At 43.1% G+C, this 16,957-nt stretch overlaps 1 protein-coding gene across 2 annotated transcripts in view; it reads left to right on the top strand.

Annotated features, from left to right (window-relative positions):
• MCTP2 (multiple C2 and transmembrane domain containing 2) overlaps positions 1 to 16,957 on the top strand; it is a 113,989-nt gene that overhangs the window by 16,026 nt on the left and 81,006 nt on the right. For both annotated transcript variants that reach the window (XM_077919019.1, XM_028706232.2), the window contains exons 2-4: positions 2,774 to 3,290; positions 4,825 to 4,890; positions 8,752 to 8,860. In XM_077919019.1, the coding sequence (XP_077775145.1) occupies positions 2,823 to 3,290; positions 4,825 to 4,890; positions 8,752 to 8,860 (643 nt within the window). In that variant the 5' untranslated portion in view covers positions 2,774 to 2,822. The remainder of the gene's footprint in view (positions 1 to 2,773; positions 3,291 to 4,824; positions 4,891 to 8,751; positions 8,861 to 16,957) is intronic.

Here is a 16,957-nt window from a genome sequence, read left to right as displayed (position 1 = left end):
CTCCGCCTTCCAGCTCATGGCTGAAGGCTAGCTAAACAGGAGGAGAGTAACTTGTTTTTCCACAGTGACTGGATCTTGAAAGGAAATGGCTTTCCTGTTTGAATTACTACTTAGAGAGCGAAAGCAGAGCCTCACAAATCATTTGTGGCCACGGTGTGAAGATCATTAGGAAGATGGAATGGAACTGTTGTGACGAACTTTGAAACATCTTCTGATAGTTGAGGGCTCCTTTCTTTCTGGGGGAAAAAAGGTAATGCATTCATATTCTCAAGTGGTGAGGCTCTGTCTCTGTGGGAGAGCACACACTTTGCATGTAAAAGCTCCCATGTTCAAAATCTGGCATCTCCAGGTGTGGTTGGATGTTTCCAGACCCCTGTCTGAAAATCTAGAGGGCCACTTACTGGTCAGTGTATACAGTATTGAGCTAGAGATAGCTTGGCTTGGTATTAGATAGTTTCCTATATTGCTATTTTGCCCAGCTGAACTGGGGACAGACCATAGCTCAGTGGTTGAGCATCTGTCTTGGGTGCAAAAGGTTCCAGGTTCAACCCCCCAGGATCTCCAGGTAGGGCTGGAAATTCCTTCTGCATGATTGTTTGTAGATGGTTTGGGGTCACAGAAGCTTTCATTGAGTTAATAGATCCCATTGCATGGTTTGAGAATTTCTATCCAATTACCGTATTTTTCGCTCTATAACACGCACCAGACCATAACACGCACGTAGTTTTTAGAGGAGGAAAACAATAAAAAAATATTCTAAACGAAATAGTGGATAAATGATTTTTGTGGTTCATGCTGTGCCCACAGACATGTGATCTGACAGTGAGTTTGGAGTAGCCCAATGCAAAAATCCTGAGGATCCATGTGGATCCATGCTTTGTAACCACGGAGGAGGGAAGGAAGGGGAACCATGGATCCTCTGCTCACGACTGCAGCAGATTCCCCCGCCACCCGCAGGCATTCGCTCCATAACACGCACAGACATTTCCCCTTACTTTCTAAGAGGAAAAAAGTGAGTGTTATGGTGCAAAAAATACGGTATGTGCCCCCCTCATCTGATGTTTTTTTTTTTAATTTTATTTTATTTTAGCCTTCCCTTCCTTATAGTTTTTGCAGGTTGTTATAATGACATATATTTCTGTTGATGCTCTAGATGTCCCTTTAGCATGATGGATTGGGCACTGTAGCCCTCCAAATGTTCCTGGGCTACAGCTCCCCACCAGCCCAGCCCTCATGGGCAGTCATCAGGGATTATGACACTTGTGTGCCAAGACCCCATGACTAGGGTTGCCATTTTTCAGAAGCTGTTGACCTTTTTTACGCAATTTTCGCCCAGACACTGCTTCCGACTACAGTATTCTGTCGATGCCTGGGAATTTCTGGACATATGGCAACCCTACCCATGACCTCACAGTTCCCTAAGGGTAAATAACCAGACAGGACAACAACAGATGGTTTTCTGGGTTCAAATCGACCACACCTTTTATTGGTTACAGATGTGAGCATTTGGCATAGGCATTGGGTGAAGCCAGATTTTATCAGATTATATCACTCCAGCCAGTCTGCTGGGAATTCATCTACCATTCATCACCATTACGGGGAGTCCTATGGCCTACATCAAATAGGTGTACCCCCGGAGGGGTCCCCATTGGAGGAGTGCTATGGCCCTAGGCATCAGACAGAAGCCACTCCCCCTGGATCCCTTTAACAGGATACCATTAACCAGGGCGGGGCAGGCAGAGGCTACTACCTCCCCTTCAGCCAATACATAGGCTTACCCAATGCCTAACCACCGGTCGAGCCAAAACCAACTCACCACCAAATTCTTCACACCTGCAACCAACCCTTGACACACTCCATAATGTTATTTAACCAAATTTCATTGTCCAATTCAGACAGGTGTACCCCATCCTTGCGTTAGAAGTCCTCCTGGTGAAAGGTTGCCATTTAGGAGTTGCACTTTTGTGCAACTGAATGGTTGGCCTTCTTTCTTGCTCTATTGATACCTGCCAAGTCAGGGCTATCACGCCGATATTGCCTTTCCAGCAGATGGGACCAAACAATGGTTATGCTTGGATGCAAGGCTGGGAGTCTTTCAAAATCCTCTTTATTGCTCCATGTGAGGTTGATGCCTTTCCTTAGACCCAGGCCACTTTCTAGAAGCTGGATGAAAGTAAGGCTGTCCAATACTTCCAATACTGAGTTTGGGGACTGCACCAGTAAATCAGTCGTGGAACTTGTGGTAGTGTACAAGACCTTTCACAGCTGGCCTTGCATTGAGGCTTTGACCAAAGGCAGACCTGTGGAACATCTTCAGCCTATGCTCTTGGCTGTGTACCACTGTGTATAATCACTATAAGGCTTACACCCTGGAGGTAATACTTGTTGGTGATTCATCAATAAACACCCAAAAAGAGTCTAGTTGCCTTTCCTACAGCACAATGCCTGGTAGCATCTTTTTTTATATATAGCATTTGAGAATTCCCATCATGTCAAATCTTGGAAATAATCAAAATAGCTCACCCCCCCACCCCCGGTTATTTTTATCCTCATGATAGATTTATGTAGGATTAAAAACTCTCTTTCCTTTATTTCCTTCCTGATGGCCTGTGAGATTATTTTGTTCCTACACTGGGAGGAATTAGTAATGCAACCTGTTTTGACTGAGAATCTGTTCAGCTCTGAGACATTCCAACCTACGATTCAAGTCTCTGTAATGCTACAGCTCACTTCATTTCTCCTTATGTTCTGTCCCTCTCCACATCACCCTTAGGAGTCAATGGAAAGGCCTTAAGACCTGGTGTGGAAAATCCAGTTTAATCATGGAACTGGATAAGTCTTCTGTCTGGGGATCATTCAAACAAAAAACAAGAAGGTTACAGAACTTCAGCATCAGAAGGACTAAGAAAAGCTCTTCTAAACTAGTGGAGACCAGGAAAAGGCATCCATTAGACCGGCGTCTTAGTTCCTCAGTACCGGACATGTTGGACGTGGAGACAGTTGTTGAAGAAGAAATGAATTGTTCACGTTCCAAGGCTCTGTCCACTTATTTCCCCAGTGGTTTTTCTGCAACGGAGATGTTCTTTCAGGAGAGCAGCAGCTCTTCCTCAAAACAGACTGGGGAGAAGTGGCAGTGGAACCAGCAGGAGACTGTACGCTTGGAAATTGGAGTTGAGGAACCCAATGCTTGTGGCCCACAGTTGGACGTGAAGCGGAAATCCAGTGAAGATCTCTTTGAATTGTTGAAAAGAAGCAGTTTTAGCAGTGACCTTGCAGAAGATGTTCTTGAGGTAATGTGCCTGGGGGTTGACCAATGTCAGTGGGCTGGTTTAGACCTGATGCTAGAGGAAGGGGGGGGACCTTTTGCCCTTTGTGCCACATTCCCTCAAGGCTGTGGAGGGAAGGTCAGTTGGTGAGCCCCCAAAGGGGATCAAAACATTTATATGCTATATACACATCCGTGTTAGTACTGTACAACAAGCATATTACTTAGGGGTGGGGGAGAAAGTCAATTCGGTTTGCATTTAAAAACGAATTTATCTAATTCGCACTTTCTAAAACGGTATGCAAGCTGAAACACAGCACTTCTTTGAAATTCGTCCTTTTCCGAAATTTGCAATGCAATTTGCCAACCAAGTAATGTGTACAAAAATGCAGATATCGGAATAATGTCTCCACAAAAATGCATGTGTTGATGAAAATAACATATAAAATGGCATTATTTTAGGGGAAATGGTATGCAAAAATGTATATGTTAAATATGCACAAACACGCCAATGAATTTTCATGAGGACTCTCATCACAAACTGACACGGAATTGTGGAGAACTGATCTTAAAAATGGAAAGGTTAGAAAGCAAAACTGCTATGGTCACTCATCCTTACACATTACACAGTCAACCAATCCCCATCCAATCCCCGACATTTCCCCTACAAATCCTCATATTGGTAGGGGAAATCTCGCCATTCTTTGAACCTAGGATTTTGGGGACCCTTTAGTTGGAAAGAATGTGCCACCACAGCACTGGCCCAGATCTGACGCCAGCTGGCTGGTGATCCAGTTTGTGGGATGGATTGTTTGGTTGCCCTTCCCCTTTACCTTGTGCACAATGTGAAGTGTGAGCTAGTTCATAGGCCTGTATACGCAATTGCGTGCTTATCCATCCACCCTACAAACAGCAGCAACAACAATAAAACAGCAAATGCAGAAGGTCCCTGGCACCTCCAGGTAGGTCTGGGATTATCTCCTGTTTGAAACCCCCAAAAGTCGCTGCTAATCAGTGGTGGACAACAGATGAACCAATAGTCTAATAAGGCAGGCTCTAATGTTCCCGTTTACTCCAACCCTTTATTCAGAATCATGAGGACTGGAACCTTGGGACAGTGCCGCAGCTTAGTGGTAGAGTATCTGGTTTGCACAGAGAAGGGTCTCAGGCTTAATCCTCAGTATCTCCAGGGAGGGGTTGGGAATGTCCTTCACCTGAAAACCTGCAGAGCTGCTGCTAATCAGTGTAGACCATACTGAGATATCTAGACCTAGTAATCTGGCTTGCATGATTGTGCGGTTTGGACCATAGTGTGTATGGGCTCAGAGCAGCAGGCTTGACACATTATGTATGCGAATGATGGGGGAACGCATGTGACTTGGTCTGCTGTCCGGCGACATTCCTCAACTTGCTCAAAGATAAGCCCTTTTTTCCTTTTTGCACCTTTCTCTTTTCTTTCTTTTTTCTTTTTGCACTGAAATGGAACGTCGCCGCTGAAGGATTGAGCAACAGCAATACAATGCAAAGTCAATACAACCTCTGTTCTATTCTTTTCATAGCGTTCGTATGGCGGAGGCTCCATCCTTGACTCCTCCAGCTCTTCTCAGCTGTTTGAGGAGCAGTCGGTGAGTGATACATTTTTTTTAAAAAAAATGAATGCCAGGCTGTAAGCTGCAAATACCAGGTGCAGAGCCTCTGAAGCTTGTGTTAATAGAAATCACTTTTGTGGAATCTAGCAGTGGGCATTGCATAACAGCAAGGAATGTGGAAGAATTGTGGTGTGGTTAATAGTTCTCTAGGCAGGTGGAGGTGGGTTGGGTTCACCTCAACCTAATGGGAAAGGCTATGGCTCAGTGCCAGAGCATTTGACTTGCATGTAGAAGATCTGATTCAATAATGGCACCTCTAGGTAGGGCTAGAAAAGTCCCCTGTCTGAAATCTTGGAGAAGACAATATTGAGCTACATGGGCTTTGACTCAGTATGTTCCTTGGTTTCTTCCTTCCCTAAGACTGGATTCTTGTGTTACTCTCATGTTGTCTCCTGCAGAAGTAACCTTGTCTGCAGCACTAGTCCCCAATGGTGTGGTGACTAGCTCTGTAGTTTCCTTTGGATGCACTGTGACCTAACAGAAAGGTGAGGAACATTTTTCAGCCCAGGGGCTGCATGTCCTTCCAGAGGACACACATGGGCAGGTAAAAGTAGGTGGAGCAATAAACATGACTCTTACCTTAGTCGGTTATACAATCTTCCAGGTTAGGCTAGGACAGGCATCCCCGACCTTTGGCCCTACAGATGTTTTGGACTACAATTCCCATCATCCCTGACCACTGGTCCTGTTAGCTAGGAATCATGGGAATTGTATGCCAAAACATCTGGAGAGCCACAGGTTGGGGGTGCCTGGGCTAAGAGGTGGTGATTGGCCCAAAATCACCCTGTGAGCTTCATGGCTGAATGGAAATTTGAACCTTGGTCTCCCAGGTCTTACTCTAGCTCTATTATTATTATTATTATTATTATTATTATTATTATTATTATTATTATTATATTAATATATTTTGACAACGTAATAATCATACATAAATAAGAATAAAAATGTGCTCCACACCACTAAGACCACTTCATTGTAACTATCCAACCTTCCAAAATTTCAACACCTCTTGCAATGGTTTGACCCCTTTCCGTTTTAACAGTACAAATTCTACAAACACCCTCCATATCTCCTCAAAATCACTTCTCCTGAATATTCCCCGTCTTACCTTAATGGCACATGCTAATTTATCATTAATAGCTATGTCCCACACCTCTTTATACAATTCTTCCATTTTATATTCTGCTTGCCTCTTCCACTTCCTAGCTATCATAATTCATGCAGCTGTCAATAAATTTGTGAGCAAGTCCTTTGTGGCCTGTGAATCTTCCACCCCATCATAAATTGATAATAATGCTGCCTCTAGACTTTTGGTCAGCTTTAACCCAGTGATTTCTGTTATCTCCTTAAACACCCTTTGCAAGAAAAATAGTACATATTTACACCCCCACCACATGTGAATATCATTCCCAGTTTCCTGGCATCCCCTCAAACATAACACCAAATATTACTTGTTTATTTGATTTAATCTGACTGGTGTTAAATACCATCTCCAAATTAATTTATATTAATTTTCTTTTATTCTTATAGACAACATTTCCAATGTACGATTCTCCCATATCCCCCCCCCCCAGCTTTGACTATCTATCTGCCCTGTCTATATACATATAGTTACTCTAGCTCTTTTAATGACTACACAACACTTGCTCCTCTCCCAATCAGTGTATTCATGTTACCTCTGCAAATGTAAATCCAGGGATCATTAAATCAATGGTTCAGATTAGATGTAATAGTCAAACTGGCTATTACAAAGGGCTTCACACTCATGTCTTCCAATTTACTCCTTCCCTTCTTGGTTTAAACTATGGTTTACCACAAGCTCATGGGTGGCGCTGTGGTCTAAACCATTGAGCCTCTTGGGCTTGTTGATCAGAAGGTCGGCGGTTCGAATCCCCGTGACGGGGTGAGCTCCCGTAGCTCGGTCCTAGCTCCTGCCAACCTAGCAGTTTGAAAGCATGTCAAAGTGCAAGTAGATAAATAGGTACCGTTCCGGCAGGAAGGTAAACGGTGTTTCCGTGCGCTGCTCTGGTTTTGCCAGAAGCGGCTTAGACATGCTGGCCACATGACCCATAAAAACTGTCTGCGGACAAACGTCGGCTCCCTCGGCCTGTAAAGCGAGATGAGCGCCACAACCCCAGAGTTGTCTGCGTCTGGACTTAACTGTCAGGGGTCCTTTACCTTTTACTTCCAGCTCAGAACTGAAAATCCTGTTCAAGCTATGGTTTCTGATTCTGGTTTGGAGGGAAACTATGGTTTGTGTGAACCTGGAGAAGAAGTAATGAATTTGAGCACAAAGGGATAAGCTTAGGATCTCCAAGCATCTCCCCAATGGCCAAGCCACAATTTGATTGTAGTGTCAGAATGAGACCAGTTTTACCCACTTTTAAAATGCCTAAACTACCCTTCATCCAAACAGATCCCAGAGTGGTATATACAACAACCACAAAATGATTTTAAAGTTGAGGATAGGGGAAAATTCAGTTCAGTTTGCATTTGAAGGCAAACCTCCCAATTCACACTTTTTGAAACAATACGCAAACGAAACACAGCCATTCTTCAAAATCTGCACCTCCCTGAATTTTGCAGTGCTATTCTCCAGCCAAGTAATACGGATGAAAATGCGTATCCAAGAGTAAACATAACTAACATAAAGATGCATATGTTAGTGAAAGAAACCTGTAAAAAATGCTTTCGATTAGGGAAAATTGCTTTGCAAGAGTGTGTGTGTGTCAGACAACATTGCATATAAAAATGTCTATTTGAGGAAAAATTCACATTAAAATGCTGATGAAATTTCATGAGGATTATTTATTTATTTATTTATTTATGCTTTATTAGTTCCAACAAAAAACCCAAGCAACAAAAAAAAACCACGCTTTTACACAATACATCTAAATACAATAATTTCCTAATACATACCTTCTATAACGACTTCCCATCACATGATACCTTATTAATTTTAAAATTGTCACAATTATCTTTATCAATCCTAATACATCTTTATTCTCTTAAGTTTCTATAATTTCCTAATTTTCTACAGAAGTTACTCCAGGCCTGCCAATGAGTTCAAATTCTTGCAGTGCTCCCTGAGATACTTTCTGTACAGGTCCCATTCTTTTATAAATGTTTTCCCATCATTTTAGCCAATTCTGCAAATTCTAACAGTTTTGATTGCCACTCCAATTTCATCGGTATCACATCTCCTTTCCAGTTTCTAGCTATTAGAATTCTTGCTGCCACAGTGGCATAAAGAAATATTTGGTATATCAGTGTCTTATGATGCCTAAAAGGAAGGCTTCATGTTTTTTGTTTTTGCAAAGGTAATCTTCAATATCTTTTTGAGTTCATTGTAAACTGTATTCCAAAATTCCTTTACTTTCTACACGTGGATTTTTTTTTTTTTTTTGGGGGGGTGAATTTCTTTTTGCAGACTGATGTAGAAATGTAGAGAATGGAATTTAAGGTTGGAAAAATAGAGAAACCGAGAAACCAAAATTGACAGACTTGCCCACCCCTCTTTAAGATACAATTAAATGAAAGCATCATGAGCAATAACGTTGTGAATAAGAAGATGATCCCAATGGAACCAGAAAAGGACAGAGTGATGGCAGATAAAATTGCCGGAGCACACAAATGATGGCAGTCAATGAAGGGCCTTGGATGACGACCTTAATGCCTTGGCAGGTCACAATGTGTTGTCTCTACTTTTAGTGGTCTTTCATGCGGTCCTAGCTTTCAGATTCCTAGAATTGTGATAGGGTGGATCTGTGTTTAGTACATGCTCTTTATGAGAAGTGAAACTGATGTATACCTTTCCTCTTGAAACTATTCCCACAGATGCTTGAGGAAGGAAGCGATGGTTTGAGCAAATTGCCCACCACATTTGCATATCTGTTAACAATACATCTGAAGGAAGGCAGAAACCTGGTCATCAGGGATCGCTGTGGTGAGTCAGTCTCTTGCTATATGTACAATGCTGATCCTTCTTCTTCCTCTTCTTCTTCAAAGATGTACAGATAATGGAGTGGTGCTTTAGCTGAGCTCTAGAGGGTAATAGCTCCAAGAGCCAGTTTTGCAACTTGCTGTGCACCTGAGGGTTGGGTCTTATCCACATGTTATGATTTCTTGTACACATGATGGGATTTTGCATGGAAACTCTTTCTTTGTATCAATTACAGTGGTACCTCGGGTTAAGTACTTAATTCGTTCCAGAGGTCCGTTCTTAACCTGAAACTGTTCTTAACCTGAAGCACCACTTTAGCTAATGGGGCCTCCTGCTGCTGCTGCTCTGCCGGAGCACGATTTCTGTTCTCATCCTGAAGCAAAGTTCTTAACCTGAAGCACTATTTCTGGGTCAGTGGAGTCTGTAACCTGAAGCGTATGTAACCTGAGTTACACTGTATTCAATCACTGGCCATGAACTACTTTTTCTGCTTTCTGACTTCATAGTTTCAAGCCTATCTTTGCTGCGACAAGAGCTACAAAATTGCTGCTTAAACAAAACAGAAGGGGAACAGTTCTCAAAATCTCGATGCTTTTGCCCAGCACTAAATTTTGCATTCATGGAGTAGTCACATGAAGTTATCTTAGAGTGAGCTGAGATAATGGCTGAAAACTATCGAGGGAACCTGGGGTCCTCCAGCTGTGGTTGAGGCAGGATCTACTTTTGTGGGAAATACTAAGCTTTTGCTTTGCAAAATCTACCATACTTTTTATTTTACAGTATCCGCAAGACACTGGGACAAAATCTGTGTCTGTTTTGGTGGTGCCCTCTTGTGGATGTTTTTCCATTCTGCAGGAAAGACTTGTGATGCTTTAAACATTGCAAGACAGCAGTGAAAGACTGCTCACCTGCACATCCATATGCACATATTTGCACATTTCTTGTGACAAAATTTCAGCTGTTTCATAAACTGGCAAAGTGTGCTCTGTATGTGGCAATTTCGGGGAAATGTATTTATATATTTATTTTAAAGCCTTTCTAAACCCCTTAATGTTTTTAAATTATGTACAGTATACAAACCAGTATCCAGTGTTGCCTAAAATCAACAAAACAGTATAAAGACATAAAAACAAATGAAACAGATCTAGGGAATTCATGCATATAAATCTGGGTTGAATCTTATGGTAAACAGGGAAAGCCTGGACAAAAAGGATAAGTCCTTGCAAGATGTATGACACAACTGATGGGGCAACAGCAGTAAATGTATGTTTTCTGATCACCACCCTGTGATATTCTGTAGAGTAGGGGTCAGCAACCTTTTTCAGCCATGGGCTGGTCCACCGTCCCTCAGACCATGTGGTGGGCCGGACTATGTTTTGAAGGGGAAAAAAATGAACGAATTCCTATGCCCCACAAATAACCCAGAGATGCATTTTAAATAAAAGGACACATTCTACTCATGTAGAAACACGCTGATTCCCGGAGTGTCTGTGGGCCGGATTGAGAAGGTGATTAGGTTGCCTACCCCTGATGTAGAGTGTGGCATCACAAGTAGAATTTCTCCAGATGATCTAAGTGATCTTGCAGGTCTATAGAGGGGCAGGCAGTCTTTTAGGTAACCTAGTCTCGATTTGCTCAGGGCTTTATAGTTATTATTATTATTATTATTATTACAGCTACTACTGTATTTATATCCCACCTTTTCCCCCTAGGAGCTCAAAGTGGCACACACACGTCCTCCTCCTATTTTATCCTCAGAACAACCCTATGAGGTACCGTAGGTTAGGCTAAGACGTAGGGACACACACCTAAAGTCACTCAGTGAACTTCATAGCTGCTTGGGGATTTGAACCCTGGTCTCCTAGGTCCAGCACTCTTAACCACTATACCACACTACATCCATGGCTTTGTAGCTGATTGGCAGGCAGTGCCGTTCTCCCAGCATAGCTATAATATCTGCATGTCCTGGTGCTCCACTCAACAACTTGGTTGCAGTGTTCTACACCAGCTACAGCTCCTGGACCAATCTCAAGGGAAGCCCTACACAGAGTGCATTACAGTAGTCCAATCCCTGTCCTGGAAAGGTGTGGTTGGTGTTTCAACCTAATCTAATAATAGCCCCTCCTCACCACAGAAGTCTCAGAAGCCTACAGGGACAAAAGTTGTACCTAGGAGCACCCACAACCTGTGCACCTGTTTCTTCAGAGACAGGTGAACTCCCAGATCTGGGAACCCCTTACCCACAAAGATTCCATCTTACCATGATTTGGCCTCATTTTATTGGCCTTCAACCAGGCCCTGGCCTCTTCTGATTCAGATGTAACCAGGAAAATATAGCATACAGATGCCCAAATCTCCTACGAGTGCTTCCAGTGGTTGAATGCAAAATGGCATCCAAAGGGGTAGGGGGAGGGGGAGGGTTAACTCCTCCTCTTCCACTGCTAATAGTCGTGACAGGATCATGGGCTCTCCTGCTAGTCATGTCTCATTGGACATCAAGATGAGTTGTTTTGCAGACACCTTTACAATTCAAGCACCCAGAAAAATAAACAGAAAGGCAGTTCCTTATTCTCAGGCTTTCAGTGATTGCCACAGTGGCAAGCAGGCAAGAATTTGCCCTGAGGACTAATTCACACATGATAGTTTTAGATACATAGATAAGAATGAAAAAGCAAAGTCATGCACCGGCAGGCTTGTCGATGAGTTTGTGCTTGCTGCTTTTGCTATGTGAAATGGCTCTTGATCCCATTGACTAGTGGTATATGTACAAACAAACCTTCGACCACTGCAGCAGTGTTAGACTTGGTTTGGATCATCTGGTTCCCTGTGCACCTTTCTGCAGAGAGCCAGACAGCCCATATCCCCAGCATCATGGACACGTTTCCAAATTCGTGTAGGACAAGGCTATCCATGCTACTAGAAGAGTTTGGATTTGATATCCCGCCTTTCACTCCCCTTCAGGAGTCTCAAAGCGGCTAACATTCTCCTTTCCCTTCCTCCCCCACAACAAACACTCTGTGAGGTGAGTGGGGTTGAGAGACTTAGAATAGAATCATAGAATCATAGAATCATAGAGTTGGAATAGACCACAAGGGCCATCGAGTCCAACCCCCTGCCAAGCAGGAAACACCATCAGAGCACTCCTGACATATGGTTGTCAAGCCTCTGCTTAAAGACCTCCAAAGAAGGAGACTCCACCACACTCCTTGGCAGCAAATTCCACTGTCGAACAGCTCTTACTGTCAGGAAGTTCTTCCTAATGTTTAGGTGGAATCTTCTTTCTTGTAGTTTGGATCCATTGCTCCGTGTCCGCTTCTCTGGAGCAGCAGAAAACAACCTTTCTCCCTCCTCTATATGACATCCTTTTATATATTTGAACATGGCTATCAAATCACCCCTTAACCTCCTCTTCTCCAGGCTAAACATGCCCAGCTCCCTTAGCCGTTCCTCATAAGGCATCGTTTCCAGGCCTTTGACCATTTTGGTTGCCCTCCTCTGGACACGTTCCAGTTTGTCAGTGTCCTTCTTGAACTGTGGTGCCCAGAAGTGTGACTGGCCCAAGGTCACCCAGCAGCTGCATGTGGAGGAGCGGAGACGCGAACCCGGTTCCCCAGATTACGAGACTACCGCTCTTAACCACTACACCACACTGTCTCTCATCTAGCCACAATGGTTATTTTCTACTTGTACTGTCAGAGTCAATATGCCTCTCAGTGCCAGTTGCTGGATGGCCTAGATGCTGTGTTGCCCTTGTCCAGCTTGCAGGCTTCTCATAGATGTCTGGGCGGTCGCTGTGAAATACCTCTTTTACCCGGTATTTGAATTGATCGATCGATTGGATTTATATTCCACCCTTTTCTCCAAGGGGCTCAAGGTAGTGTATATGGTCCCCCTCTTCCTGCATTTAATCGCCACAACAATCTTGTGAGGTAGGTTAGGCTGAGAGGCAGGTCTTAATCCAGTACTCTAACCACAAAACAAACTGGCGCATGCTTTCTCTCTCTATATATATATTCCATTTTATAATATGCAAATGTATTTTGAAAAAAAAGAGAAGAAAACTAGTGTGTCCTGATTTTATTAACTTTTGCCTTTTTTATTTTCATTTCCCCCGTTGTGGTATTTCCACTGATTTCAGGACACACCTACACAGTGAGAAACTCTGGGAAAGTTCAGAGGCAGTTCTCCTTTTAACTGCTAGAGGGCAACAGTAACCATTTAAAACTCCATATCTGCCTCTAATATGAGAAACGTTAAATGCCAATTGGATAGTACAGGCAGTGCATTTGTGATGCTAGGAAGTTCTCACTGCAGAAGGAACTTTCCAACAATCTGCCCAAAATGCGTACAGAGAGAATGGAAGAGGACTAGGGCTCAAAACCTTTCTCTCTTATAAGAATGGCAAAACTGTGCATGGATATTTCAGATTAGTCTTGGGCCTAAACATGCCAATAACATATAATTTCACTGGAAACATAGGCAGAGGTCATGCTACTGGGGTATTGTTGCTACTACTATTTCTTAATTTTTTGATTTTTTGATAGCCTAGGTGACATACCAATTAGAACATTGGACTTGGACCTGACTGATAAATTAATTGTAATAATAATAATAATTTTAATATTCCTCTCACAGGTCTATAATTTCCAGAGTGGCTTAACAACCAATCGTTCTCATAATTCACAATTCAGGTTTTAGAATTCATACTCTGTCCCGCCCCTTATATTAGATGTCATTCATCTGTGTTAAGTAAATTATACTGCCTAATATTTTTAGGTAATGCACAACACAAAACAAACAAATGTAGAAATTATTTACACTCAAGCTAGGAAGAAAGGCAGAGCTCCGGATAAATTTTCAATGTGCCCTATTTTTATTTTTAAATGAAACAGTAGCATTTAGTGGTAGTAACATTTGCCAGCATTTATGGGGGTTGTTTGAAGCGCAAAAAATGTATAGTTCATATTGTTTTCCTCTCAGCTTGTGCTTGCCTGCTTGAAGGGAAAACATAGCTATGCTGAAAGCATGTAGGTTAAAGAAAAAACACCTCCACAAAGTTTACAAGGGAAAAATATTTATTTATTTTATTTGTTTCCTAAAATGCACATACCTCTTGATTGTAAAACAACAAAAAAAAACCCACCTCGAAGCTGCTTGCAAAATGGAAAAAAAAATGGAAATAGCAGTAAAAACAGTTAAAAACAACTATTTAAAATATTTTAAAAATAATATTTAAAATAACAGTAGACTAAAAAGAGATAGAAACACATCAGCATATCCGTACCTGGACAGGCTTGCCTAAACAAAAATGTTTTTAGCCAAAAAGGGTACAGCGAAGAGCCTGTCTGGTGGTCAGTTGGCAAGGAGTTCCAAAGGTTGATTGCTGCCAAACTAAAAGTTTGATTGCTTACAATTGCGGAAATGGGTATTATGTGTTGCATGCAACAGTTCCAGGTATAGCATATACAGTCGTACCTTGGATCTCAAACACCTTGGCTGCCAAACAAATTGGCTCCTGAACAAGTGAAACCCAGAAGTGAGTGTTCCAGTTTTTGAACGATTTTCAAAATCCTGCAGCTAATCAGAAGCCGTGCTTTGGTTTCCGAACGTTTTGGAAGTCGAAGGGACTTCTGGAACAAATTCCATTTGACTTCCAAGATACGACTGTATATTTGTGGCTGGGGAAACCCAGCCAGATGGGCGGGGTATAAATAAATAATAATGATAATAATATTAATTAATTTATTTAAAAACAGATGTTCTTGTGCTACAAAGTATGGAGGGGAAGTGAACATATATTTGTTTAAAAATTTAAGTTCTTGGACTACTGTGTAGGATCTCGGCACAGATGGGAAACATAGCTGTGCCGGCAGCACGCAGGTTAGAGAAAATATCCGTGCAGAGTTCAGGAGGGAAGGTCAAATGGACATATTTTGAAACGGGGAGTCGCCTGGCTACCGGTTCGGCTCTCTGCTTACGGAAACGCCTCTCAGGCCCGTTATTTGCAAAGCTGCCGATTATTGGGGTTAAAGCCTGTCTGTCGGCTGACACGGACGGCCCATCACTTGTTCATCCTTGGCATCGCCATCTCAAGCAACGGAGGCTCCTTCCTCCTTTCGCCCGTTGACTCCTTTCTCACCCCTCCTCCTGGCTGGCTTGCCTAGTAGAGACGTTACTTTCTTGACAGTGAGACAATTTCTTCTTCTTCTTCTTCTTCTTCTTCTTCTTCTTCTTCTTCTTCTTTTCCGGGGTGGGCGCTGAGAGAGAGGCCCTCCCTCGCTTGCTGTGTTCAGTGCTTTTCTCTCGCCTCTCCTCTTCTCTCCCCCCCCCCGGCGCCTCTCAATTATTTCCCCCCTCACAATTAACGTTCTCCTAACTTGACACTCCTACCCCCCACCCCCCGTTTTGGTGCTGTCAAGCGCCGTCCCCCCTTTTTCTCCCTATTAATTCCAGACATTAATATTTTCTTTCACGCAAGTGCTGCCGTTCACCCGTGAAACAGTTTGAACATTATGTAGCTGTCAAGATACCTAGGGATTACCCGGCGTGCTTTGCCTCCGTAAGTGACACCGCCGAGGCCCTGCTTCTGAGATGTTTATTTTGAGAGTAAGCTGACAAGCATGAAGTCCTGATCCCAGGGAGGCAATCTCATTTAATTAAAAGGCTCTTTCATTATAGTTCGCCTCCCGCCGCCTACCCCCCTCAACCGCCCGCCCGCCAACCCGTCCGTCCCCCCTGATGCACGCTTAAAAAAAAGAAAACTAACAGAAACAACAAAAACCCTTCGTTTTGCACGAACGGCATTGTTTTACAGTAAGGGAAGGCGGGGTAGCAGCCGTGGGGATGTTCCGGCAACCGTAAAACTTCCAACGTTGATGTGAAAAACGCAGAATATCCCCACAGAGAATGTTTTCCTCCCCTTCTCGAAGAGGAGAGGTTATTTGGGGATTGAATATTGCATTAGCCGAAAAAACATATTGTCTCTGTTCATTTCCTTTCTTCTTTTTAAGAACTGCTTTGTTGTGCGGTTCTTGTTCCATTTAAGAAACAGATAAGCGAATGCGTTTGGACCAACCTGCCTTCAATCTCCTTATTCATGTTTTCATTCTACCAGTTGCTTTCCTGGCCTCCTCCAGATATAGCCTTTTTAATGTAGTTAATAGTTGAGGGACTTCTTCTTTTTTAATTATTATTAATATGCTGGCAGCCTCTGCTTATCAGGGAGATAAGGGCCGGCTCTTCTCTTGAGCCTTCTTGTCTCCCCTTCCTTTATTTTACTTTTAAGAAAGGAGAGAAGGGACCGGAATATTTAAGAGAAATTAACAATAGAACGTAAGGCAAATCACCTCTGTTCATCTCATTTCTAAGCATTGAAACATCCTCTGGAAGGTTATTGGAAATGCTTAACGCTCAGCGGTATTATCTGTGGAGCTTTGCCCTTCTGTGAATGTGCAATGATAGTAGTTCCTCTTCCCCTGCATTAAATAAAGGGATATCCAGTTCTAAGTTGGCTGATCCATGGAAGCTTATGGCCGCGTTCACACCACACATTTAAAGCACTATGATGCTGCCTTGGTTTCCCCTCAAAGAATTCTGGGGACTGTAGTTTGTTAAGGGTGCTGAGTGTTGTTAGGAGGCAACTATTCCACTCACCGAGCTGCAATTCCCAGGGCGGCTTATCCTGAGAGGGAACTCTGGGAATTGTAGCTCTGTAAGGGGAATGGGCCATAAAGAAGGCTGATTGCCGAAGAATTGATGCTTTTGAATTATGGTGCTGGAGGAGACTCTTGAAAGTCCCATGGACTGCAAGAAGATCAAACCTCTCCATTCTTAAGGAAATCAGCCCTGAGTGCTCACTGGAAGGACAGATCCTGAAGCTGAGACTCCAATACTTTGGCCACCTCATGAGAAGAGAAGACTCCCTGGAAAAGATCCTGACATTGGGAAAGATGGAGGGCACAAGGAGAAGGGGACGACAGAGGACGAGATGGTTGGACAGTGTTCTCGAAGCTACCAGCATGAGTTTGACCAAACTGTGGGAGGCAGTGGAAGACAGGAGTGCCTGGCGTACTCTGGTCCATGGGGTCAACGAAAAGTCGG

The sequence above is a fragment of the Podarcis muralis genome, chromosome 14 (genome assembly GCF_964188315.1).
Source record: "Podarcis muralis chromosome 14, rPodMur119.hap1.1, whole genome shotgun sequence".
NCBI classification, from domain to species: domain Eukaryota; kingdom Metazoa; phylum Chordata; class Lepidosauria; order Squamata; family Lacertidae; genus Podarcis; species Podarcis muralis.
Note: the sequence above shows the minus strand (reverse complement) of the source record. Positions and strands in the feature narration are given on the sequence as shown.